The sequence below is a fragment of the Branchiostoma floridae genome, chromosome 6 (assembly GCF_000003815.2).
Source record: "Branchiostoma floridae strain S238N-H82 chromosome 6, Bfl_VNyyK, whole genome shotgun sequence".
Classification (NCBI taxonomy): domain Eukaryota; kingdom Metazoa; phylum Chordata; class Leptocardii; order Amphioxiformes; family Branchiostomatidae; genus Branchiostoma; species Branchiostoma floridae.
The window spans coordinates 13,953,892-13,981,191 of NC_049984.1; the positions used below are offsets into that span (position 1 = coordinate 13,953,892).

Consider the following 27,300-nt stretch of genomic DNA (forward strand, 5'->3'; position numbering starts at 1 on the left):
AAGATAGAGCTTAAACTGTAACTTATCAGACACATACAGATAAATTAACTTTTTGACCTTAACATATAATGCATAATTTTTTTTGATCATACTTAAAAACATGTCGTTGTTAAAAGTATGTAACCTCTTCATAACATGTTATCATTATGTCATCAGTATGAAAAAAGATGTTGTGTTGCATAAGAGAAAATAGCAACAGAATGCATGGCCAGTAAATGCTTGTCTTTTGTGTGCATGTCAGAAGTGATATCATAGTCTCAGATCTTGTCTTGAAGGGAAATTCAATGATAACTTGGCAGCAGAAACTGAAAGGCATAGTTCAACTTTATTAATATGTTGCATCTTGTTTTACAAAGTGCTTTTTTTCTTTGCAAAATGGTAAGAAGGTGATCAATTTTCAACATATAATAGAGGAAAATGAAGATTATAAGCATATATTTGTACACAGTTGTATGGGTAAAATTTTATGATTTCTGTGTAAAAATATTAGTAATAAAATCCAGGGTAAATTCTAGATCTTTTATTGCTTTATGATGAACATTTCAATACAGCAATGTGCAGACAATACTTCCTGTAAGGCATTTAGGTTGACAAAATATGTATCTTTTAGGTTCAGTATTGCACGTGACAAAGAGAAGCTGCATTGTTAAATTGCATTCTTAAAATACAGTTAAACACTAGTATTCTAAGTGACTGTTGACTTGAACATACTGCATGTAGTATCAAAGACTCACCCTCAAAGTACACATACAAAGCCCCCTTAAAGAAACTAAACATCATCTTTAAAACAAGTCTTTGAAGTAATCTGGACCAGGTGCCTTCTTCCAGTGGGGCGGCCAGGTCTCCTGAACAGATGGACGCTGCTTCACCTGTAAAGAGAAAAGAATCTTTCAGCAAATACTGTTGGGTTGCACATTCATAATAGGGACAAAATATTAACACTGAAGATACAAGGTAGATTGTATATACAAGCAAGTCCCAGACAAGCTTACATTCTTTGGGTCAACATGTTGTTTTAAGCACACATTGTAACCTCATGTGAAGGGCAATTCACTCACGTTGACAGCCTTCTAACTGTAAAGTACCAAATAACAAACAAAAGCATACAAACAGTTTCTGCTGTAGCACTGTAGGAATGACCTACGATGTCTATTTTCAAACTTGACCTTTGTCTCCTCAATTAAAACATGCCTATCAAATATTGTGAAGATCTATCAACAGCTTCTCAAGTTATGCACACAAAAATAAAAAGAAACTCAACCATGTTACATTTCTAAACCGGGGCCAGGCCGGGCCGGGCTGTTTGCGAAAATGAAAAATAGAAATGTATCCGTAAAATATACACAAATAATGCCCATGACTATTCTCTTGTAGTTTGGTGTCTCTTATGTCATACTTTTTGTTCCCGAAAGCTGCGCGGCAGGGCCCCGGGTTGGAAATGTGGCGTAGATTTTAGGAGCTCAAGAGTGTTTGTTGTGAGACCTGCACCACAAGGTACTCACCATTTCATAGTACTTGGCCAGGTTTGGGCAGCATGACTGGATGGGGAGGCCCAGTCTCACCAGGAAGGCGAGGGAAGGCCAGAACGTGGCATCAGCAACGCTGAAGTCCTTCCCAGCAATGTGTGACCCAGGTCCTTGCTAAAAAATGATACAGTTTATCCAGATAATTTAGAAATATGACATTTGAAAAGTGACAAATTGAATTCAAACATGCAATCATCTTATGATAAACTTATGATAATTTCCCTCCTTTGACTTCCAAGGATATTGGTCTTAGTCTGCAATATATTTACTGGCTGTGTGAGAAGCAAGTAGATACAATCTCCTGGGTCGCGGGATTCGAACCCACGACGAACCAGGGCCGCCAGATCACAAACCCAACACGCCAAACTGTTAGATCAAAAGGGTCATACCTGTTTGGCGCTGATTTGGTGGCACTTCGCTGTTACACCTGTATGATTTTCTATACTTGTTGTGTACATGTACATTCAAGATTGAATTCCGTACAGACATACCTTGGCAAGGTGTCCCTCCCAGTACTTAACCTCCTGGGCAAGATTTTGCTTCTTCTGCTTCAAGAGATCCTTGGGAAAAAGGAACAGACAAAAAAGTGTTTTAATCCATACACATACTTCATAGATACCAATACCATGTTCATATGGTACACACATATAACAAAATACTGTGAGAATGTGTAAGTTGGCTAAAAATACTTATTATTAAAATTTGTGTGAACCATAGTTGTTTATGACTGTGACCGCTGGGTGATAGCTTTTTATTATGTGCATTTGTGTTTAGGCATAGAGACATATCAGAGGACAAATTAAACAGTTTGTATCCCTTTGCAGGAAACACATACCTGGAATGGTACCAGCCTACTTGTCAATACAACCAGCGGTGACCTGAAATACCCCTAATTTAGACCTGACTTGGTGTTACCTGGTTGATGTCCTCAGGTTTGGTTGTCCACATGTACATCAGGGTGTCCAGCACCATTTTCTGCCGCACATTCTCCGCCTCCAGGCTACGTTGCAAGACTGCAGCCTGCTGGGATAGCTCCTCAGGCATCAACTGGGTCCCTTGACCTTTGAAGGCACTCTGGAAAGGTCAAATGTTTGGTTTATTCTATCCTGTAAATCATGTAAAAGGAACAAATTGATATATAACAGGTTATGCTACAAAATCTTAATTTTCTCTTTACATTTAATGGACAATGTAACTGACAGGTAAACGAAGCCACAGATAAAACGAAGATTGATAAAATTAAGAAGTAGAGTCAACAACATATTGGGGTGGGAAACTGTATAGTATATTACCTGTATAGCTGCTGTGTGATCTTACCTCAACATACTGGCAGATCCCCACAGATTCGTTGATGATAACCTGACCATGCTTGAAGATAGGAAGCTGTAATAAACATTGATGTTCTGTTAGTTTAATGTCATTATCATATAAAACATTACCAATAGAATTCTTTCAAAGAGAAAGTACTTTTTGGAGAAGGTGATAAAGACTAACTTGGCCACGAGGGTTGAGTTTGAGCATTTCCTCCGTCTTGTGTTCCTTCTTGTCCATGGACAGCAGGTGACTCTGGTATTTCACCTTCTTCTCCTCCAGACACAGCATCGCTCGCCAGCAAGGGAAACTTCCCGAACCCCAGTAAAACTCCGTCTCACTCTCCTTGGCAGCCATGTTTGCCTGTGATAACCAACAAATATCAATGATATACAACGGGTACACTCTTGAGAGCTTATTAGTGACTTATTGTAAATGCATTTAAATTTACAGGGATTTAATTTCTCGGGAGCGGGAATAAACAACTTTTTGCGGTAGTTTTAAGTTCGCGACAGCACCAGGCATGCAATGTAGTCTCTTACTGCCATGGAAAAATATTCGCCATGGTTTTAAACAGTGAACATTAAACCACCGCGAAAGTTTCTGCATTTAACCGTTATAGTATTTTGCAACAGTATCATGAAATAAAGTATAATATGTAGTAAAACTCAATCTCATTCTCCTTGTGACGATCAATAAGTCATTTGATGTTCGTCCATCGGAGTCGATGAGGACCTTGACTTCAGTTCAGTTCAGTTCAGTCGCCCTTGTAGGTCCAATGTCAACTATATACAACTGGTAACGTTACACTCTTGAGAGTTTAATATGTGACTCATTTTGTAACTTTATCATGAAATAAGTATAGCATGGCATGTAGCTGATGTCAGCAGTTATGTAGATTGTGTCTGCACAAAGCCAATGCAAACAATTGTCCTATGTGGCATTGATAAGAGTGTATTTATACTTAACCTGCAGGGGGAGGGATGTAATGAAGGGAGACAAGCAAAATCATGCCCATGACAACCAACAACAGTATGCATGGCTGAACACTAGTTGTGCTGTTAATAGTTGTGACTGCCTGAGCATAAGTTGGTGAAAGTTAATTAAAGAAAACACGACTACTCAGTCGCCAGTTCTCTGATGGCATATTACACAGTCTCTTGTTCTCTGATGGCATATGTGACCAAGGAGCACTCTGGGCCTGTTGACAAGGGTAAAGCTCCTTGACCATGTGACGTATTGTGTGAGATATAAAGCAGGTGACAGGTGACGCAGGGTGGGCGGGGCACAGCCAGCATATCTGTAATGTGTTTTGTAAATGACTCAGCACTCTGTGCTGTCTTCAGACAATACAAACAGTAGCTCAGCGTGATGTGTTTGTCCCATGCTGCACACACAATGACATAGATACTTGTCGGTTTTTCACCTGCAACTTAACAGAATGTGTCAATCTGAACTGTAAAAAGAATGGTACAGGGTAATACATTATGTTCGTTGCAGAATGACAGAAGGAAGAGAGTTTAGAAAAGATAAAAAAAAAGTGGTATTAAACGTTACCCAGTATGTGAGAGGGGTTTAAGAACCCTGCCTACGTGCCCAAACGCACAGAACCAAAACAGAAGCAAAAGATCGTGAATGCTAAGACACACGTTACAGCAGACGCAACGTGTAACCAAAAACGTATAACGTGATAATGATAAATCTAGCAAGCCTACGTGCTATCGGCGGAGGAATTGGTCGTCGGCTGCCAGGACCAAGCGTTGTAGAGAAATCTGGTGCTTGCACTTTGAACTCACGGGTCACTAGTAGCCCACGTGTGCTATATGGGGCCTCTGATGGGAATGTTTGGTCACGCCCACCACGTGTCAATCACGATGAGGGGCTAGTCCGCTGAGACCCAAGGTGAAGGACGTATTATCAAGCGTGGAATATAACGTTAGAGTTGCTACACAAAATAGGATAAGATATGGATTTATCTGATGGCATATAGAACTTTAGAACAGTCGCCAGCTTGGTTACACCCAGCTAGCACGTGATGGTATCTATTATATTGCCACATGTAACGTCAACACTAATAATAATAATAATCACCTGAGGTGTATTTTTCCAGCCAGTAGATACCCAAATTATGAGCAACTAACACTACCGTTAACAAGAGTTCGGAAAACCTTATACCTCCATGAAATATTTTGAGCCTTTGAAGATTTATCGTTTCATATTGTCTCATTCATCATGCAAACAAAACTGTAATTGGCATAATCTATTTTATTCTGTTTATTACGGTCTTCTTTAGAAAATAATACATAACGTTATGTATGTAATACTATGTATAGTAGTCATTTCATTTGGCAACATTCCATGTTGACATTTTATCATAGATTATGTCAATGGCTTTTATACAAATTTAGCTAACTTACACTTGTCACGACGAAGGTGTGACGGTATATGTGGCAAATGTGTCATTGTGACTTTATTATAAGGTTTCGCGATCCAGATGCAGAATATTTCCTGGATGCCGCCTAGCTCCTACATTGAACCCCTTTGAGGAGCTGATTGGTGCAGTTCTTGTCTCTGACGCCCCCATGAGGGTCTGCATGCTGTTTTTCCCCGCGAGGAGTAGCATATTGCCCTAGCAGACATTGACCCCCTAGCTCACTTACCACACAGAGACTGAAATCTAACCTTTACCCAATGGTCACGTGTTCCTGTTACATAATATAATGTAGCGTCACCATTACGTTACACACAAACACACCTGTCCTTCTGTGAGGAAACGTTAGGCTGCATTTTCTAACCATGGCTTCTGATATGATCCTGTACTGGGGAGCTGGAAGCGGCCCCTGTTGGCGTGCCATGATCTGTCTGGAGGAAAAGGGACTGTCAGACTACACCAGCAAACTCATCTCCTTCGACAACAAGGAGCACAAATCGGACGAAGTGTTGAAGATCAACCCTCGTGGACAGGTGTGTTTTATCGGTGTGTGCATGTTGGTAACATTTACCTCAGTAATAAAGAGTTCAAAGCTATCTCAAACCCTTCCAAGAGTCGCCATGCATTCTGCTTAGCCCATAATGTGACTCAACCATAGGTTGTTTACGTGTGGCGTAAGCCACCTTAACCCTTATGTAAACAAGATATGTGATACCGTCTAGTTTGCCAGGTGGTTCAATGAACATGCACTTTGCTTATAGTTATAGCTATGACTGTGATCAGAGTCTCCTTTTTGTTAGGACAGTACTCTGTCCAATCCACTTAACAATATGAGTACTTTTTTTAAAGGTCAACTATTGAATATTAACCACGACGCGAGGTACAGTCAGGTGGGCGGGGCACAGGCGTGCACGATACTGTGAATGAGTCAGCAATCTGTGCTGTCACTGAATGACTCAACAGCCTGCCATTATCTGTGTTTCGCCTTGCGTTCGGCAAACAGCCTTTCTCGCGAGGTGTTTGCTGCTAACTGCAATGTTCAAATATCTTACAAACGGCATTGGGAATATTTCACGTTGCTGCACACCACTGGGCCACTTTAAAGAACAACTGGACAGAATTGAATCGGGCTGCCAAGACTACCCCCACGATTCAATTCAATATGAATATCAAATTTAAAATGAAGCAGTTTAGAAAAGACAGTTTTTGGGGGTAAAGGTTATTATAATTTCTGTCCTGTCATCTCTCCAAAAGTGTACTTATTCAACACAAGCAGTCCTGTACAGACATTTGCTTCTTCTTACGTTTATGAAGCTGACGTCTATCTGAAACAACCATTATCTGTATTTGACTTGCAATGAAACAAAATGTTAACAGCAAGTTGTACCCATTCCCTTACTCAGGCGCCCGCCTTCAAGCATGGAAATGTCATCGTCAACGAGTCACTTGCGATCTGCCTGTATCTGGAGGTAGGTTGGTGCAAATCTACAAATTCACAGTCACACTTCAATAATTGAATAAATACCTACGTAAGAAAATTCCCTTCCGCGTATCATAAATCATGAACTTCAAGTTCAACACTAATTTGAATTTCACTAGTGAATTGATGAATTCCAACTTTTATTCTAACGTTACTTTGTTGTCTGTACCACAGAACACGTTTAAGGCCCAGGGGACCAAACTTCTGCCGGACGACCCCGCCCAGCAGGGCTTGGTACTGCAGAGGGCAGTGGAGTCACAGAACATCCGCGAGAAGGCCGCTTTCGGCGTTCTGTCGTACTTCTTCAGGACTAAACCCGAGGACAGGACGGAGGTATATATGCGTTATTCTCCTACGCCGGGGCCTGTACAATATACCATGGGTACTCGGATTCTGATAAACCGGGCTGAGGTCTCCACTTTTGTGGGCGTGACCTCTTACCAGATGTCAACTTTTGTGGGCGTGACCTCTTACCAGCTGTCAACTAATTAGAGAATCATATTTACCTGAAGAAAACTCTCTGATTCACTGACAGTTGGTTACAAATCATGCCCACAAAGGTAGAAACTTTAGCCCGATTTAGCAGAGCCTTGCCAATGTAGGCCGCGATCGAGGCTCTACGTTGGAGAATGTTGAACCTGTGTTAGAGTAATTTGGGAACGTGAATTCATACAGGGCAGTATACTGAAACTACTCCTTGGATAGATGGAATATTAATATGCCATAGCCATGTATATTCCATGGGCTTACAGTAATCTTTCCGTCATCAGGCGATGTTGGAGGAGAAGAAGAAGACGTGTCACGAGGAGCTACAGGTGTGGGAGGGGTACCTGGCCAAGGTGATCACTGATATGTTTTCTAATAAAAAAAGGTAACAGTTATAATGGATAGAAGGTTACAGCAGGCAGCAAAGGTTTAACTTTTTACACTAAATATTAGTAATCTACATTGGCAACGTTGATACATGTTGCATTATGTGACCATCGTGGTAATTCAAAGTTATACAGTGGAAGAAAGTAGGTGCCGTCAGTTCTCCAGGTATGATTAGATGGAAAATGCTGATATTTATTAATTCATTGATCTTTTGGGTGGCCCCTTCAATCAACTTGGTAACTGATTTTCACGGAAGCCTTTACAAAATCATATCTACAAGTGTGCCTATTTTTCCTCCAATATTAAAACTCCTTACAGACTTGAAATGGCACAGTTCACAACGATGACAGATCAGACTAAAGACAATCAGGTTTCCCTAGTAGTGAAGAATTCATGATGTCGGTTCTTTTCCGTGACTACAGCTGGGCGATGGATCGCACATTGCTGGGAAGAACTTTACCCTGGCGGATGTTTGCGCGTTCCCTTTCATCGCCACCCTCGTGCGCATGGGGTTCAATATGAGCCGGTACCCGCATCTGGCTAAGTACTACGACCTGGTAAGATACTGAGAGTTGTTTTGGGCCATCAAGATTTAGTATCTGACTCTGTGCAGCTTTGAAAACTGTCATCATTTATGTTATATCTGCTGTTCACGCCTTCCTTGTCATCGGTTTGACTGAGTTCTCTTTCCGGACCCCTAGGTGAAGGACCGTCCGTCTGTGAAGGCGTCCTGGCCTCCTCACTGGAAGGACACACCCAACAAAGACGTGCTGAAGGACATCTAGATCTGATGTGATGACCACAGCGTGTGAAAACACAGCATTGGACTTGTTTTTAGATTGATGAGGGCAGACGTAGCGAGTAATCTAGTCCACAACTGATTCTGTACTTAATTTGTAGGAAACTACAATGGACGGTGGTTTGTCAGATGTACTGCTATTAATTGTTTATCCTAGACGATCTATACCAAAGTAGAGATAGGATATGATTACAATTCCTGCTGTGTGTGTGTCAGCGGTGCTATGCATGTTAGCTATGTCATCCTCTTGTAGTAACGTTTCATTATGCTGTAAAGAATGTTGCCAAATGTCGAAAGAAACAAGCGCTAATGTGGAATGAAATAAACTTCAACGCGTTGAAATCACTGTCGTGTCATTGTTGATAAAATTTACACAATCTAGAAAGACCAAAAATACTCTTATTAAAACAGTAAACTCATGACAACCCTTAGTAGGAGATACCAACCCTTCCATTTCAGTGTATTGAAACATTCGACAGGAGAATCCATATAAACACTAAGTTATAGCTATATCACCTGTGATAATTGACTTTCTCCTCGACAGTACTTTGTTCAATCCGCTAATTCTTTTAAACTATTGCGTATTAACCGCAAGGTCTGGATGCGAAGGGTGGGCGAGGCACAGCGTACGTGAGGTGCACGATATACTGTATATGCTGTTGACAGTGACTCGTACATCAATCCCTACCCTTCTGTATGAAGTGAGATCGCGTGGCGCAGCAGCAGCGAGAGGTCTCGAGTACGAATCCGGCTGCGTGTCACCGATCTTGTGTTCTTGGGAAAGGCACTTTACACGCTTTCCTCACTTTACTCAGCTGAAAATGAGTACAGTCAAACCTGTATTAGCGGCCACCTTTGCATACCGGCCACCTGGCCATAGTGGCCACTTTTCGTCGGTCCCTTGGATTCGTAATGATTAAGAAATAGGCTTAGCGGCCACCTGCCCAACGCGGCCACGGCCACACGATTTCCGGTCCGCAGATACAGAAACACTGCCGATTACGGCCACGGCGGACGGCTGATCTACGGTCCGGCACACGTTCGACCATACAGCGGCCGTATCGTCACCCTACGCCGGATTTAAAACCTCTTTATTTTCAAAACAAAACTGCTTTACCGCCGACAAACGAGGTCATATAAGGTCAACAGACGACACCACTATTACGGAGGTAAATTGTGGTAAAGTAACGTTCTAATACACTATCGCTGAGGTTAATTTTCATTACAAAAACATTCTAAATAAATTGTTACACAGATAAAATAATATGAACTTCAGACTATGGTGGATTTTATTCTTACATTTATTAAGAGATAAGTCTAAAATGACAGGCTTTTCTTGTGAGTACTACATTAGCATAATGGTGGAAACTGACGTGTGAACGCGAGCGGGAACACACGGACGGCGAAGTATCAAAGGATCTAAGCCGAAGGATCAAAGAAATATGACGATACCGGTCTCTTCAGACAATATCAACTGTAGAACATTTAAAACTTTTATTTAGCTTTTGTTGTCTTAATTTATATAGTGTAACAATCATTGCATGTACATGTATAGTACTGTATTATATGAATAAAGATCAATTGGTACTAAAACCATGTGTAACTTATTGATTGTGGTCAATTAATCAGCATTTTCTCTATAGTGGCCACCCCTCTATAGTCGCCAATTTTGACCTGTCCCTTGAGTGGCCGCTATAGACAGGTTTGACTGTACTTAGCTTCGGCTAGGTTGGTCCCGTGTCTGGGGAGAGCCATAGCCCAGGCACGTTTAAGAACCCAACACACGTGCGATGGTGCGGTATGGGTGGTTCAAAACCTACAGTCCCTTGGTCGCAGCTGGGGCAATTACTAGTACCGTCGTATTGAGGTCACCTGAGTGGCGCCGAATGGTAGCTCGCTCCAGACACTTGCGACAGTCGTACTGAGGTCACCTGAGTGGGGCGACTCGCTCCAGACCCTTGTGATTTAGCTCCGCATATTGTAAGCTCCTCGCCCCTGGCTGCCAGGAGAGAGTAGTCGGCCCACCCAATAACCGATAGGAGACTGAAGTCTAAACTTTACTCTTGGTCACGTGTTCGTGTCATATAAAGTCGTTACACGCAAAACACCCGCCTTTTTGTGAAGGAACGTTAGGCTGCGTTTTCTAACCATGGCGTCTGATATGATCCTGTACTGGGGCTCTGTCAGCGGCCCCTGCTGGCGTGCCATGATCTGTCTGGAGGAAAAGGGACTGTCCGGCTACAACAGCAAGCTGATCTCATTCGAGAAGAAAGAGCACAAATCGGACGAAGTATTGAAGATCAACCCTCGTGGACAGGTGTGTTTTATCTGTGTGTTCATGTTATAACATTGACCTCCGTGATAAAGATTTTAAAGAATTCAAAGCTATCTCAAGTCATTCCAAGAGTCGCCATGCATTTGCTGTTGGCCCATAGTGTACTGAACGGATAGGTTGTGTGGCGTAAGCCACCTTAACCCTTGTGTAAACAAGACCGTCGATGTAATACCGTCTAGCTGGGCAGGTGATACAATGAACATACACTTTGCTTTAATGTACTAAGTTATAAGTTATGGCAGTGGCAGGCATTGGGGCAGTTGCAGGCCTTAGGAGCATGTTCGGGCATGACGCACCCGCTATATACCAGACAGGGGTATGAGGAACCCCTTTAATACATCCTTGGTCGGAAGTCCTCCTAGGAGACGGATACTCCGAACAACAAAACTGCATCGGCTGGGGCCGTCTCACACGTGGCATGCAGTTCTTGTCCCTGTGAGACTTAGTGCGCCAGTAGACGAGAGGGTGGAGAAGGAATTGCACACCCCTCCTTCACCATAAAAAGTCATGTGCAGGTCAGGCAAACAGGTTGCTGAACCCACCGGCAAAATGCCTGTTACGTTTGCCTGCTCATCTGTCGAAACATTCGACAGGAGAATCCAAATAAACACAAGTTATAGCTATATCACCTGTGATAATTGTCTTATTTTCTTCCCGACAGTACTTTGTTAAATCCGCTAACTTTTTAAAACTATTGCGTATCAACCGCAAGGTCTGGATGCGAAGGGTGGGCGAGGCACAGCGTACTCGAGGTCAATAGGGGCTGCAAGAGTATGAAGATAGCATTGTTAACTTTGTACTTCGTACACTAACCCTGCCCCTCTGTAGTCAAGTCAAAGTCAAGTCAAGTCAAAGTTTATTGCACAACATTTGTAGAACGGGTACAATGTAGGCAACTTAGGTTACGTTATACTACATTATATTGTACATGTATAAGACAACTAGCAGTATACAAGTAGTATAATTAAGCTAATGACTTAACAATAGATGACGGATATGCACTATTCGAAGAAACACAATGTGCAATGTGAATCAAATCCAGAATGTTGCGGCAGACTACTTACTAATAACATACATCTAGACTACTTACATAAATCTGGTAACATACTACATTCAGGCTCCATTTCTATACAAACACTATGATTGAAAGGAGACACAGCGAGGATCATATTATCTAGTATATGCATTACTATGACAATGTACACAATATTAAGTTGTTATAATGAGGTTTCTTTTCTGCATAGATGTATATATGTATTGGCCTACGTAGACGGAAACAGTGTCGGGACATGACATAAGTACATGGTTCTGCTGCAGTACCAAGGTCACACACCAGGGGGCCCAAAATTGACCTGGACCTTTGTCTTCCCAACCCCTACCCACATACCAAATATTATTGTAGTCCATCAAGAGATTCTCAAGTTATGATGTCCACAAATATCCCCAAACACAAACACAGCTCTTTGTTTACCATCGACCACCTTGAGAAGGTTTCGTTTAAAATGGAACTGTTGATGTTACAGAAATCTGACAGACTATTGCTGCCAAAAACGTAAATTTGTAAGTTGCAAGCAACGCTTTAGTATGACAATATTTTGTTTGTAAAATGTGAGAAATTTTTGTAGTCTCAGACTTACGATTTGTTTCCTCGAATTTTCATACCGTTTCTATACGTTTGTGTACAATTTACGCCAGAAGCACACATTTTGTATCTAACGATAGATTAAGTAAGAAATTCCGTTGATATTGTATGGTAAATTTTGTGTATGTGTCGGCACATTTGGATTACGCCAAATAAGTCTCATAAATTGGTTTCCGACACAATACTCAGTCTTAGCTTCTGATATCACACCGTCGACAAAACGTCGTTACAGTACGTAGAAACTTAACTAACGTCATACAAGATAAGTACAGGAAGAGGTCCTTGTCTTGTGTAAATAAGCAGGGAAACTTCAAATCATAACCACGCCGTTGTCTGCTATAGTTGCGCTATACCGAAGTTTTGGGTCACATAACATGTTTCGCCTGTAGAAAAAGTACGGCACAATTTCCGTTTGTGACATAAATGTTTTCTTTCTTGAAGAACAACAGCGCCTTCTTTGTTAATGTGTTAATCACTAGCATGTTGTATGAGTGCTGTAATCAAGAAATAAAAGTGCGATTATAGTTATGGTACTAGTATGAACGTACCGAAGTTCGGGGTCAAGACCTTAAATGTACATTATGAAGTGCCCATTCTCACATGGGATAATGTCTTTCCAAATTCAACTTTGGAATAGTCCATTCAAGTTTGACAAATCAAAGCAGGTTAGAAAGAATAGGAGGTTGTGGGATAAAGGTTATGATAATTTCTGTCCTATCATCTCTCCAAAAGTACTATATCCTGCCTGACCTCCGGGCGTGCTCCGAAGAGAGTGTAAGGTATGGGCAAAAAAGTCCGGAGCAAACGCCCGGATGGTCGTAAACGGCGGGATAACGAAACATACAAAAAATCAGGGTGGGGGGGTGGGCGTTTTGGAACAGCAACTTTCCTTGCCCGGCTTCTTAAGGAATGCGCAAACAGGCTGGGAGCGCTAACTTGACTCAATTAGAATAGTACTATATCCTGCCTGACCTCCGGGCGTGCTCCGAAGAGAGTGTAAGGTATGGGCAAAAAAGTCCTCCGCAATCTCCCTTCCGTGTACGTAATGCGGTATACTGAGGCACACACCAGTATAGATAACCTCTAATACCCCATACCTCCATCCTCTCCCATTCTTCTATCCTTCCCCAAACCTCAATTCTTTCCCAAACCTCAAACTTATTCCAAACCTCTATCCTTTGCAAAACCTCTATCCTATCCCAAACCTATATCCAAACCCTTCTTCCAACCCAAACCTTTACTCGAACCTAGAAAAAACACTCTTTAGCTAAGTCAAGTACTATTTCGTCCCAAGGCTGACCCTGAGATGACAATTCTCAAACAAAAACAACTCACTTTTACTCTTACTGTAACGAAAAAGGAAAGTTGCAAACTAAGAAATGACCGTCTCTCTCAATAGCCGACATTCCAAACAAAAAATACACGGCAAGCAGACTAGAAACATGCAATTTTAAAAAGAAAGATTAACCCAGGGTCAGCCCTAGGACGAGCACCAGCCCCCGGTTGGTGGGCCTACCGAAGTAGAAGGGTAATAATAGGAAACCCCGGTGCCCGCCGTCGAACATCCCCCGAAAAAGGAACTAATAAGCATTACTTACTAGGTCTAAAAACTTCTGAACAATGCTAACCATGGAAAAACAAACAGAAATTAGCCGCCTCGTAAACTAGCAACAATCGGTAAATAAACCTATTCACAGTAGGTGCGTTCCACACAACCGATAAAACGTCTGCATCCGCATAACATGGATATCGTACCCAAAAGAGATCTAACAATTAAAAACAACCGAGGGTATACTCTCCCCACAACAGGCAAAATGAATCAAGTGGATATCTTCCACACACACACAAAAAAAAAATTCAATTAGTACAGGCTTTCCCTAAGACCTCACCTGCCAAATTGGATTAAAGCGCACAACTATAAACCACACCAAAATGCCATTGTTTAAACTAATCATTCGCCACGTGGTCGTCAGAGGAATCAAATTATGCGCCACCTGCACCATGTTGGATTACAGCGTACAGCTGCAAACCACACCAAAATGTATCTGCTAAAATTAATGACCCACCACATGGTCGTCGGAGGATAAAAAACATAATACCCTCCAAAAACTAGAGATCACAGCTAGTGGTTGCCCACCACATAAGGCGAGAGAACATTACTAGCAGACTCCTTCCGCGGAAACGATAGACAATTTATTAGTGGAAAGCCTCCACAAAACAATAAATCATTTACTTGTGGTTGCCCACCACATAAAGCGAGAGAACATTATTAGCGGACTCCTTCCGCGGAAACGATAGACAATTTATTAGTGGAAAGCCTCCACATACAAAACAATAAATCATTTACTTGTGGTTACCCACCACATAAAGCGAGAGAACATTATTAGCGGACTCCTTCCGCGGAAACGATAGACAATTTATTAGTGGAAAGCCTCCACATACAAAACAATAAATCATTTACTTGTGGTTACCCACCACATAAAGCGAGAGAACATTATTAGCGGACTCCTTCCGCGGAAACGATAGACAATTTATTAGTGGAAAGCCTCCACAAAACAATAAATCATTTACTTGTGGTTACCCACCACATAAGGCGAGAGAACATTACTAGCAGACTCCTTCCGCGGAAACGATAGACAATTTATTAGTGGAAAGCCTCCACAAAACAATAAATCATTTACTTGTGGTTACCCACCACATAAAGCGAGAGAACATTATTAGCGGACTCCTTCCGCGGAAACGATAGACAATTTATTAGTGGAAAGCCTCCACAAAACAATAAATCATTTACTTGTGGTTACCCACCACATAAGGCGAGAGAACATGCTAGCAGAATCCTTCCGCGGAAATAAAAAACAATTTCTAGTGGATAGCTTCCACAAAACAAAACAAAACAATTTACTAGTGGTTACCCTCCACATAAAACGTTAAACAATACTAGCGGAATCCAAACGGAAAAGCAGCACTGTGGACATGCTCCACAAAATAATAATAGGAACAACAAAGGAACCTAATCAAGTCTCACCTGTGAACCCCAAGAAGAATGCTCTAAGTCGGCCAAAACGTTCAAGTAACTCCGTCGCCAGGCTGCCACGTCAAACTACCCGTCCTGGGCTCTAAACTCGGGCTCTCCGACCCGACCAACCGTAGTCTGCAAACCCCAGGACGATAAGTAAGAGCAAGGAGCTATTAAATCTCCTTGGTAAGAGTAAACCATCCCCCAAACCTGACTACCACACTGGGCTCTCAAAATCAGCATCTGTCGCGCTGGGAAGACCTGGTCTAAAAACAAAGTCGAGAGCACGTGAAGAAGACAAGAAACGTGGTAGCGAAGCTTCCCCTACGCTGCGGTGAGGCTCGTCCGCTCCGAATGACAAAATGCAAGATTTCTCAGTGTAATAAGTACCCCTGTGTCAGGTGAGTATGTCCAGGTGTAATTGAGGTCACGTGGCGCGCCCCCAACCTGTTTACGCTTCTTAAGGAATGCGCAAACAGGCTGGGAGCGCTAACTTGACTCAATTAGAATAGTGTACCTATTCAACTCAAGCCGCCCTGTACAGACATGTCCTTGTTCTTACGCTTATGAAGCCGACATTTATCTGAAACAACATATGCTGTTTGACTTGCATAAAAGCAGAAATTGTTAACAGCAAGTTGTACCCATTCCCTTACTCAGGTGCCCGCCTTCAAGCATGGAAATGTCATCGTCAACGAGTCACTTGCGATCTGCCTGTATCTGGAGGTAGGTTGTGCAAAACTGCAAATTCACAGTCAGACTTTAAATACCAGCGTAGGAAAATTCCCTTCCACATATCATCAATCATGAACTTCAAAATCAACATTAATAAATTTGGATTTGACGAGTGATTTGATGAATTCCAACTTAGCATATAGTGTAATATTACTTTGTTGTCTGTAACACCACACAGAACACTTTTAAGAGCCAGGGGACCAAACTTCTGCCTGACGACCCTGCCCAGCAGGCCTTGGTGCTGCAGAGGGCAGTGGAGTCACAGAACATCCGGGACAAAGCCTCATATGGCTTTTTTTGGCGCTTTTTCGTTTTGACAAAACCGGAGGTATATATACGCCATTCCCCTGCGCAGAGCCTCGCCCGCGGCCTGTACAATATACCATGGGGGGACTCTGCTAAACCGTGCTGTGGGCGTCAACCACTACCAGCTAGCTGTCAACCAATCAGAGAATCGGCTTTACCTAAAGAAATATTTAGGCGATTCTCTGATTGGTTGACAGCTAGTAAGAGGTCACGCCCACAAAAGTGGAAACCTCAGTCCGATTAGCAGAGTCTCTCCAGTGTATATTGTGGTAGCAGAACGCTACCCCAGGAGGTCTATTACGCGGATACTTTAAGTAGTACGGATTAACTTGTTGAAGGATAGGTTGAAATCCTTATTTGAGAGGCAGCCAGATACAACCTGTGCTGCGTGACCAAGGGAGGTGCCGAGACTGTATGATTTGGATTCTAAAAGTTTTCTATTTCGTGTATGAATATAACTATAGAAATCCCCATAGGCCGAAAACTGTGTTCTGCTACCTTGTGTAGGCTGTGGGCGAGGTTCTGTACTTGAGAATGATAAACGTGCGTTAGGTCACGTCCACTTGGGGAAGTAAAGTTACTTAGTACACAGAGGGGCAGTATGCTAAAATATTTCCTTGGACGGATAAAATATGCGTATCACACGAACTTACTGTAATTTTTCTGTCATCAGGCGATGTTTGAGGAGAAGAAGAAGGCGTGTTTCGAGGAGCTACAGATATGGGAGGGGTACCTGGCCAAGGTGATCACTTAAAATATGTTTTCTTATAAAAAGATGTAACAGTTATCATTGATAAAAGGTTAGAGCAGGGAGCAAAGGTTTAGGGTAACACCAGGAGAGATCTACATTAACAACATATATACATATTCCAAGTTCCAACATATATACAACTTCCTATAAACTTGACATGCAACGTAAAAGCTGTGATAGCAGATCTGACAAAGACAATCAGGTTTCCCTAGTAGTGAATTATTCGTGTTTTTTTTTCCGTGACTACAGCTGGGCGATGGATCGTACATTGCTGGGAAGGACTTCACCCTGGCGGATGCATGCGCGTTCCCTTATATCGCAATCATCGTGCGCTTGGGGTTCAATATGAGCCGGTACCCTCATCTTGCCAAGTACTACGACCTGGTAAGGTTATTGTTGTTTTGGGCCATCAAGATTTAGTATTAAGTACCTGACTCTGTGGTTGTGCAGCTTTTGAAAACTGTCTTCGCTAACGTTATATCTGCTGTTCACGTCTTCTTTGTCATCGATCGGTTTGACTACTCTTTCTGGATCCCCAGGTGAAGGACCGTCCGTCTGTGAAAGCCTCCTGGCCTCCTCACTGGAGGGACACACACAGCAAGGACGTACTGAAGGACATCTAGATCTGATGATATGTGGTGACCAAAACGTGAACTTAGTTTGAAAACACAGCATTGGATTTGTTTTTAGATTGATAGTGGCGGCAGACATAGCGAGCAATCTAGCCGGTGCACAACTGATTCTGTACTAGATTTGTAGGAAACTACAATGGACGGTGGTTTGTCAGATGTCCTGCTAGTAACTGTTTATCCTAGACGATCTATACCAAAGTAGAGATAGGATATGATTACAATTCGTGCTGTGTGTGTGTGTGTGTCAGCGGTGCTATGCATGTTTGCCATGTCGTCCTCTTGCAATAACGTTTCATTATGCTGTAAAGAATGTTGCCAAATGTCGAAACAAACAAGCGCCAACAAATGTGGAATGAAATAAACTTCAACGCGTTGAAATCACTGTCGTCTCATTGTAGATAAAATCTGCACAATCCCCGAGCTCTACGCTCGCTCTAGAAAGACCGAAAATGCTCTTCTCAAAAACATTATCGGACAACAAGTTAATCTCTTAGTTTGTATTGCATACCTCACGGCGTAACACACCAGATTTTGTACTGAAGAGTACAATCAGATTTCCGGACAGATTTATTTGATCCACTTACGCCGGTATGGCGCCGGTTATAAACCCTACTTCGATCGGTAAGTGTGGTGGGTTCTTTAATGTGCTTGAAGTATGGATCTCTTCATACATGAGGGCCTTCTTTAAACGTACAGTCCAAGTGACGTCCCAGGTCGAAGCTAGACACGTATTTAGACTTGGTGCAGTGGGCGAATGGGGGCTTTCCAAGCTACAGGGTTCTCAGCAGTGTCAGAGATTAGAACTCAGTAATTCCAAGTTCTGAGTCAACAACCCTACCACAAGACCACCGTGCCACTATCTGATTCATCTGGGCTTATACATATTGATATTTCTGTGATCTGAAGACACTGGGCAAATAAAGATGACACGATTTGTTATGTCTACCTGCCAGCCGGGCTCCAGCACGAATGCGAAAACTTTACTTTCTGATTCCAAACGGAAATTTTGTAATGACAAACTCAGTTTAGCCTATTTCATAGTATTGAAAAGTTTTATATATGTGGTAAAAGTTTTATATATGTGGTAACATTCAGGCAAAGGTGAAGGTAGAAACTCAGTTTCTTCATCCAAAAATTCCTACAATTAAAATGGTTGGCAATGAATTACCATGCAGACAGAATGTGCGTACCAATGCGCAATAGCAAAAAGTCCGATCCTATTTGTTACACAGCCATGTCGTCATAAGTACTGGGTTACTGAAGACGAAAGCCGTGCAGTTATTAATGCAAACTTATATAGGAATGGTGAAAAGTAAACTTTTTAACAGTGTCAGTTTGAATTGCCTTTATCATAGTATATGACCACCCTTCCCTCTGTGTTTACGGTGATGTAACTTCTGTTAGAGACCGAGCCACCACCAGGAACAACCCCGTTAGCTTCTACTGTGTTTACGGAAATCAACCAACAACCTAATATTTACTGATAATCTACATTTATATGTTCTGTAGTATGTTATTGGGCGAAATGAAAATATTCTTGCGTTACTTTCTTTAAAACTTATTCACACAGAGAGACCCCACAACGTTCACCTGTTACCTTACAGCACATGACATGTACGCGTGTTTAGTGACCCGTGTCCTGTGTCAGGACAGGTCAAGGTGAGTAGTAGTGAAGTACAAATTGTGTAGGGTGTGATACATGAATCAGGCTACAAAGTCTAAAGTGTACTAGTATGCACAGGTTCAACTTCTTCTCGCTTCTTAAAACAATTGTAAATGTAGTTGCAGGTGGAGTTTAGAATGCATGGTATGTCTAATTGTATGAGGAATGTACATTATTCAGAGTAATTTAAATATGGAAAGCATGGAAACTTATCTTGTACATAGTTGAAGAACATATTTCTCTCATTGTTGTGTAGAGTACAGTCAACAATAAAATGACACTCGTCTTCTATCTTGTTTAAAGTACAGTATTGGCAAATTCTTTGCTGGAGAGGAATGTGGTTGTGTCTACCTTTTTCAACATGCAGTTTGTGTGAACTAACACGGAGTTTTGTGATGGCTGTTCTATGTCGATTATTTGGGATACTAAGATAATTCTCCTCGTGGTAAGACGTTTTGAGTAATCTATAGGTGCGTAATTTGTTGTTATTACGCATTTCTGTTGTGAAAGATTGGAAGTACATGTCTTTGAGACGTTAGTGAATGGAAGAAATAATCTGAGAGGGATTTACACAGATGACATGGATGAATGCCAAACGTAGCCAAACCCACATTCCTCTATTGTCTTACGAACTCCAGACGCCCCAGCATTTAGCACTTTAACGCATCTAAATCAAATTGACACAAAAGAGCGTCTGCTGACAGGCTATCGGCTGGCACGGTCTGGCGTATTCTGTATAGTGCTTGATGGCGTTTAGAGATGCTTCTAGCCTGAGGGAGTACCTCCCCATTTCCGCCATCACAGCGATATTACATGCAGATCTAGGAACATTTAAAGATTGTTTGCAGAATTTCAGGTGGATGGCTTCACTTGGGGAGGATTTCGGACTTTTGAATGAGTCCCATATTTCAGAACCATACAACAATATTGATTTCACACACGCGTCAAACAGTTTGTTTTTTTACAGAAACTGCAGCATCAGTGACAGGCAATTTATACAGAATACCCGTGGTATGAGCTGGGTGTGGCCATTTACGTACTGTCACGTGTATATCTTATTTGTCAATCAAAGAGTGTTTCTTTAGGAAAGTATACGGTCTTCCCCCGCGACGGTGACATTGTCCTCGCAGACATTGTCCCTAGTTCACTTACCACATAGAGACTGAAATCTAACCTTGACCCTTGGTCACGTGTTCCTGTTACACAATATAATGTAGCGTCACTACTACGTTACACACAAACACACCTGTCCTTCTGTGAGGAAAGTTAGGCTGCATTTTCCAAACATGGCGTCTGATATGATCCTGTACTGGGGCTCTGGTAGCGGCCCCTGCTGGCGTGCCATGATCTGTCTGGAGGAAAAGGGACTGTCCGACTACACCAGCAAACTCATCTCCTTCGACAACAAGGAGCACAAATCGGACGAAGTGTTGAAGATCAACCCTCGCGGAGAGGTGTGTTTTATCTGTGTGTGCATATTTAAACTATGTTGGCAACATTAGAGCTATCTCAAGTCCTTCCAAGAGTCGCCATGCATTCTGCTGTTAGCCCATGGTGTGACTGAACCGATAGTTTACTAGTATATGGCGTAAGCCACCTTAACCATTGTGTGTAAACAAGATATGTGATACCGTCTAGCTGGCCAGGTGGTTCAATGAACATGCACTTTGCTTATAGCTATGACTGTGATCATGTTTCTCCTTTTTGTTAGGACATTACTTTGTCCATTCCACTTAACAATATTTTTTTTTAAGTTAGACTATTGAATATCAACCGTGACGTGAAGTACGGCATAAAGCTGGGCGGGGCACAGGCGTGCACGATACTGTGGATGAGTCAGCAATCTGTGCTTCACTGAATGGCTCAGCTGCCTGCCATTATCTGTGTTTCGCCTTGCGTTCGGCAAACAGCCGTTCTCGTGAGGCGTTTGTTCCCCTCTGCAGTGTTCAAATATTTTTACGACGTTGTGAATATTTTACGTTAGTTACCTCAAAACCCTGGGCAACCTTGAAGAACAACTGGACAGAATTGAATCGGGCTACCCACGATTCAATTGAATAAATCGAATTGAAATGAAGCAGTTTTGGCGTAAAGTTGATGATAATTTCTGTCCTGTCTTCTTTCCAAAATTGTACCTATACAACTCAAGTCGTCCTCTACAGTCAATTGCTTCTTCTAACGTTTATGAAGCTGACAGCTATATGAATAACTTATCTGTTTGACTTGCAAAAAAGCAGAAAATGTTAAAAGCAAGTTGTACATATCCCCTTACTCAGGTGCCCACCTTCAAGCACGGAAGTGTGATCGTCAACGAGTCACTTGCGATCTGCCTGTATCTGGAGGTAGGTTGGTGCAAATCTACAAATCCACAGTGTTACACTTCAATGAATACCAACGTAAGAGAGTCCCACATATCACATACCAACAATCACGAACTTCAAGGTCTGTACTAATTTGAATTTCAGTAGTGATTTGATAAATTCCAACTTAGCCTACAGTATTTTAACGTTACTTTGTTGTCTGTACCACAGAGCACGTTTAAGGCCCAGGGGACCAAACTTCTGCCGGACGACCCTGCCCAGCAGGCCTTGGTGCTGCAGAGGGCAGTGGAATCACAGAACTTCCGGGATAATGCAGCATATGGCGTTCTGTCGTACTTCTTCAGGACTAAACCCGAGGATAGGACTGAGGTATATATGCGTCATTGTCCTATGTATAGCCTCGCCCGCGGCCTGTACAGTATACCATGCATGGGGAGACTCGGCTAAACAGGGCTGAGATTTCCAATTTTGTGGGCGTGACCTCTTACCAGCTGTCATCCAATCAGAGAATCTGCCTTACCTAAAGAAATATATACTAGGCGATTCTCTAATTAGCTGTCAGCTGGTTAGAGACCACGCCCACAAGAGCGGAAACCTCAGCCCAGATTAGCAGAGTCTCCCTAGTGTATATTCTGGTAGCAGAACACCCGGCGGGGGTCTATGGCACGGGTACTACAGTAGTACGGATAAACGTGTTGAAGGAGACTTATAAAACCCTTATTTCAGAGGCAGCCAGATAAAGCCAGTACTGTGTGGTCAAGGAAGTGTCAACTTTGAGACTGTATGGCTTCTATTGCGAAAGTTTTCTATTTCGTGTATAAATGCGCACCATTACGCTACAACATTTCTAGTATGAGTCGGCTGCAGTTATTTGACCTCTGCAGAGCAGCGTTTCAAAATGGGCGTGAGACTGAGAAGGCGATACGCCAGGATTTAAAAAAAGTATTTTGTGGCTTGTACCCTGAACTCAAACATATCCGTTTTTGGTATTCCTATAGTGCACCCTACAATATTTTTTTCGGGTCGAAGCCAGTTACCTTGTGGCCCTTAATCATAGAAATCCCCATAGGCCGAAAACTGTGTTCTGCTACCTTGTGTAGGCTGTGGGCGAGGTTCTGTACTTGAGAATGATAAACGTGCGTTAGGTCACGCCCACCACTTGGGGAAGTACATAGAGGGGCAGTGTGTTGAAACTTTTCATTGGATGGATAAAATATCAGCATGCGTATCACACGAACTTACTGTAATCTTTCTGTCATCAGGCGATGTTGGAGGAGAAGAAGAAGGCGTGTTTCGAGGAGCTGCAGTTATGGGAGGGGTACCTGGCCAAGGTGATCATTGATAAATCAATCAATCAATCAATAAATCAATCGTTTTTTTAAATGTACAAGGTTCGTTCTTATGGACCACAGTGCCTGGGAATAAACAATAAACAACCAAAAACAATCAATCTTTGGTGATATATTTTTATAAAGAGATCAATTATCATTGATAAAAGGTTACAGCAGGCAGATTTAGGGGTTACTAGGAGTGATCTGCTTGGCGGCAGCTGACCAACACCACCGTGACAACCTTCGAGACCGAGAGGGTAGCAGCCGTCGAGGCGAAGAGAAAGGCGAGGAAGGCCCGTCAAAGTAGAACTGCAACTGTAAACATGTAGACTTGCCATACTCGTGAGAGTGGCCGTCCATCACATTGGCAATGTTAATACATTTTGTGCACCATCACAGTAATTCAGTATAACACCAAGTTATACAGTGGTAGGCAGTATGTGCTCCATGTATGATTAAATGGAAGATACTAAGATTTCTTGTTTATTCCTTTATTAATCTTTTGGGTGGTCCCTTCAATTAACCTTGTAACTGATTTTCGCGAGAGCCTTTGCAAAATCATAGCTACGAGTGTGCCTATTTTTTCCTCCACCTTTCTTTTTCTATAAACCTGACCATGGTACGATTCGCAGCGATGGCAGATCTGACTAGAGACAATCTGGTTTCATTAGTAGTGAATCATTGATGTTTTTTTTTCCCGTGACTTCAGTTGGGCGATGGATCGCACATTGCTGGGAAGAACTTTACCCTGGCGGATGCGTGCACGTTCCCTTACGTCGCAACCCTCGTGCGCATGGGGTTCAATTTGAGCCGGTACCCGCATCTGGCTAAGTACTACGACCTGGTAAGGTTATAATTGCTTTGCCATTGTGATTTAGTATCAAGTATCTGACTCTGTGGTTGTGCGAATTGGGAAACTGTTATCTGCTGTTCACATCTTCCTTTGACTGTGTTCTCTTTCTGGATCCCCAGGTGAAGGACCGTCCGTCTGTGAAAGCGTCCTGGCCTCCTCACTGGAAGGACACACCCAACAAGGACGTATTGAAGGACATCTAGATCTGATGAGATCATCACAACGTAAACATCAACTTACAAACACGCCATTGGATTTGTTTTTAGATTGATAGTGGTTGGCGTAGTGAGAAATCTAGTCTACAGTTGATTGTGTGCTTAATCTATAGGACAGTTTGTCAGATGCACTGCTATTAAATGTCTATCCTATTCAATTAATACCAAATTAGAGATCTGATAAACATGATCACAATTCCTTCTGTGTGTGTGTGTCAGCGATGCTATGCAGGTTTGCTTTGCCGTTCTCTCGCAGTGACGTTTCATTATACTGATTTATGTAAAGAGTGTGGCCAAATGTCGAAACAAACTAGAGCTATCAAATGTGGAATGAACACGCTGTCATAATTGTCATTTCATGGTTTATATAATCCACAAAATCCCTGAGGCCTGCGTTTGCTCTAAAAAGGCCGAAAATGTTCTTATCTAAACATTATATGTACAGCAAGTAAATCATCTGTTTGTTTTGTATTTCATACCCGGTAAACTGCGTCATGACGAAACATACCAGGTTCTACTAATGTATACAAGCTGCATATCCAGACAGATTTATTTGATCTACTCACGCCGGTAATGGTTCCTACTTTTATTGGTGTGATGTTTTTTAACAGCTGCTGCAGAGACACACTGTCATCGGTACCTGTAATACAAGGTTACTGTGTCACTGTCTGTTTGATATCTGGGCAGATGTTGCTGTTTCTGTGGTCTGAAGACACTGTGTAAATAAAGACATACCGAACGATCCGTTAACTATTTGTGTCAACGTGCAAGTCGGAAACGAACGAATACGAAAACTTCAAGTGTGTTAGAATTCATGTACGGGTTAAGGTAGAAAGTCAATATCCGCATACTCGCCTCGTACCAGCACACATGAGTACCCGTGCCAACCACTCACTAAAGTACAGAACTCTACGATGCAGGTGTGACACTGCAACGTATGCCTTCTAGCCTCTCCGCCCACATTGTCGACATTCCCGCACTGGACATCAAGAGCCCTCAAGACCAGGTTGCTGTCATCGCACACGTAGCCCAGTCGCTGCACCTCCTCCATCATGATATTGCTACCAGGACTGCGAGTTTGCAGATTATGGACTAGAACTAGAACTAGAGTAAACAACCTCGTTCAGCTTGACTTATCTCCATGAATCCCTCTGTATGTCACCGTGAACACTTCGTGAATGAACCACCGATTTTTTACCGTGTTTACCAGAATTGGCCAACAACCTGAGACGAATAGACAGATATGGACAGATCAGCTACAATATCTTGATGTTACTGGGGGAAAATGAAAATACTATTCCAATTTTTTGAAAACTTATTCACCAGCGAGACTTCAAAACATTCACCTGTTACCAAGGACTGAAGGAGGTTGAAATCTGAAATAGACCCACTTGCTGTTACCTTACAGCACATGACCTGTACACGTGTTTAGTGACCCGTATCTGGGTCAGGATTCTGCCAACACCACGTGACACCTGTAAACATAGCCTCTGCATAGCCAGTGAACCGAAATTCGGCGACACATCGGCATCTCATCCCCCGTACGACACAGAAGGAGCCATGGCGTCAGACATCACCCTGTACTGTATGGTTTAATATTCCAGTCAAAAGCCTAATACAATGTATTTGGGCCTAATACAATGTATTCCAGGGCCTAATACAATGTATTCCTCAAATACAATGTGTTACATCCACTGTATTACTCAAATACAATGTATTATGATTTCAAATACAATGTATTTCACAAATACAATGTATTACAGAGGCAAAATACATTGTATTGAGCCCAATACATTGTAGTGAGCCCAGTACAATGTAATACACTGTATTGAGTCCAATACACTGTATTGAGTCAAATACATTGTACTGAGTCAATTACATTGTAGTGAGTCAAATACATCGTAGTTAGTCAAATACACTGTACTGAGTCCTACACAGTGTACTGAGTCCAATACACTGTACAGAGTCGTATACAATGTATTTCAAAGTAAACTACATTACATGCAGTACCACTTCCCTCCGCCAGGGATGTAGCACTCCACTTACAAGGGTATCATAGGGGATCTGGGTATCAGTAGACGAACTTGTACTGGCGAAATTCAAAGAATGCCACGTGCGACGCCTGCATGCAGATACGACTTTTTTTCTAATTTCATTTTGTATTGCTGAACATTCATAATATACAGGAATAACAAATACTTATTTTTCCCCCATTGACATGGATTTTTGTGTTAGAAAATTTACCAAATGTCTACTAAGGTACATTGCTGTGGACTTGAATTCGTGTTAAGAGATGATGATTTTAAGATAAATCTATCGAAAAACGGAGCAGAATAGTACCATGGCGCATGTGGCATGTCTCAAAAGAATATAATCGTGAAATTTGTATCATGATATGGAACAGGAAAAATAAGATCCCATCATACTCCAGAATTGCTGTAAGTTGCATGTTCTGCACGTCAAGGAATTATCCAATGATGGCATTATTATGAAAAGGGAAGTCACTTCGGATCCTCATTTTATATGACCTATCATGTGTCTGTGCGAAAATATGCTACGTAAATTACGTCATGGGACGTCATGGGTCAGAAACGGAGGAAGACCCCCTAAATTTCTGAAAATTAGGACGGCATTTCGCCAAATGATGTCACCTGAGATAATAAGTGATTGATGAAAAACTGACTTTAAAACTTAAGAAATCAATTCGTGAAGTGACCGAGGACACGTCACTCATCTTCCTGGATTTCTCGGCAGACAATTGTTACAAACCACAGTGTACATAAAGTACATATAATCGGCACGTATTCAGAAATCATTAGTGACCAAAGTAGTATATTACTGAACAAATCCCAGTGGCATACAACATATCCCGCAAACGCAAAATGTACAGGGTTCCCCGGTTGTTAAGTGAGCCTGTTTATGACCAGAAGTTTGACGCTAAACTTTAGAACAATCGCTGTGAACAGAAGTTATGACATACAGAACATTTGCTGTGAAAGTCGTGACCTTTCCGTTAAACAGCAAAGGTCTCGCTATGATAACAACGTGCTCGCTGTCAGCCCTCTACAATGTTGGAAGCC

General features: G+C 42.1%; 2 protein-coding genes across 10 annotated transcripts in view; one reads left to right on the top strand and one right to left on the bottom strand.

Annotated features, from left to right (window-relative positions):
* Positions 1–448: 448 nt before the first annotated feature.
* LOC118418381 (glutathione S-transferase A-like) lies at positions 449–4,707 on the bottom strand. Its single transcript, XM_035824260.1, has 7 exons — positions 4,553–4,707; positions 3,021–3,200; positions 2,844–2,909; positions 2,442–2,600; positions 2,018–2,086; positions 1,503–1,640; positions 449–869 (listed from the first exon to the last, which is right to left on the bottom strand). The coding sequence occupies exons 2-7, from the start codon at positions 3,192–3,194 to the stop codon at positions 783–785; spliced, it is 693 nt and encodes a 230-aa protein (XP_035680153.1). The 5' UTR covers positions 3,195–3,200; positions 4,553–4,707; the 3' UTR covers positions 449–782.
* An 805-nt stretch (positions 4,708–5,512) lies between these two features.
* Positions 5,513–27,300, top strand: part of LOC118417773 (glutathione S-transferase A-like) — a 52,257-nt gene continuing 30,469 nt past the window's right edge. Inside the window, exons 1-10 of one of the 9 annotated variants that reach the window (XM_035823485.1) lie at positions 5,513–5,801; positions 6,672–6,737; positions 6,923–7,081; positions 7,519–7,587; positions 8,044–8,178; positions 16,074–16,139; positions 16,327–16,476; positions 17,128–17,196; positions 17,455–17,589; positions 17,745–18,218. In XM_035823485.1, coding sequence (XP_035679378.1) covers positions 5,634–5,801; positions 6,672–6,737; positions 6,923–7,081; positions 7,519–7,587; positions 8,044–8,178; positions 16,074–16,139; positions 16,327–16,476; positions 17,128–17,196; positions 17,455–17,589; positions 17,745–17,828 — 1,101 coding nt within the window. In that variant the 5' untranslated portion in view covers positions 5,513–5,633 and the 3' untranslated portion in view covers positions 17,829–18,218. Of the gene's footprint in view, positions 5,802–6,671; positions 6,738–6,922; positions 7,082–7,518; positions 7,588–8,043; positions 8,179–16,073; positions 16,140–16,326; positions 16,477–17,127; positions 17,197–17,454; positions 17,590–17,744; positions 18,219–22,031; positions 22,191–23,083; positions 23,153–23,861; positions 23,997–24,124; positions 24,974–27,300 lie in introns of those variants that run through there. The other 8 variants (XM_035823483.1, XM_035823481.1, XM_035823484.1 and 5 more) reach the window with 8 other exon arrangements.

Excerpts from the sequence above, each read along its gene's own strand:
- LOC118418381 (XM_035824260.1), bottom strand. The coding sequence starts at position 3,194 with ATGGCTGCCAAGGAGAGTGAGACGGAGTTTTACTGGGGTTCGGGAAGT. Across the intron at positions 2,910-3,020 it reads AACTCAACCCTCGTGGCCAA|CTTCCTATCTTCAAGCATGG; the intron begins GTTAGTCTTTAT and ends TGTTTATTACAG. Across the intron at positions 2,601-2,843 it reads GGATCTGCCAGTATGTTGAG|AGTGCCTTCAAAGGTCAAGG; the intron begins GTAAGATCACAC and ends TGACCTTTCCAG.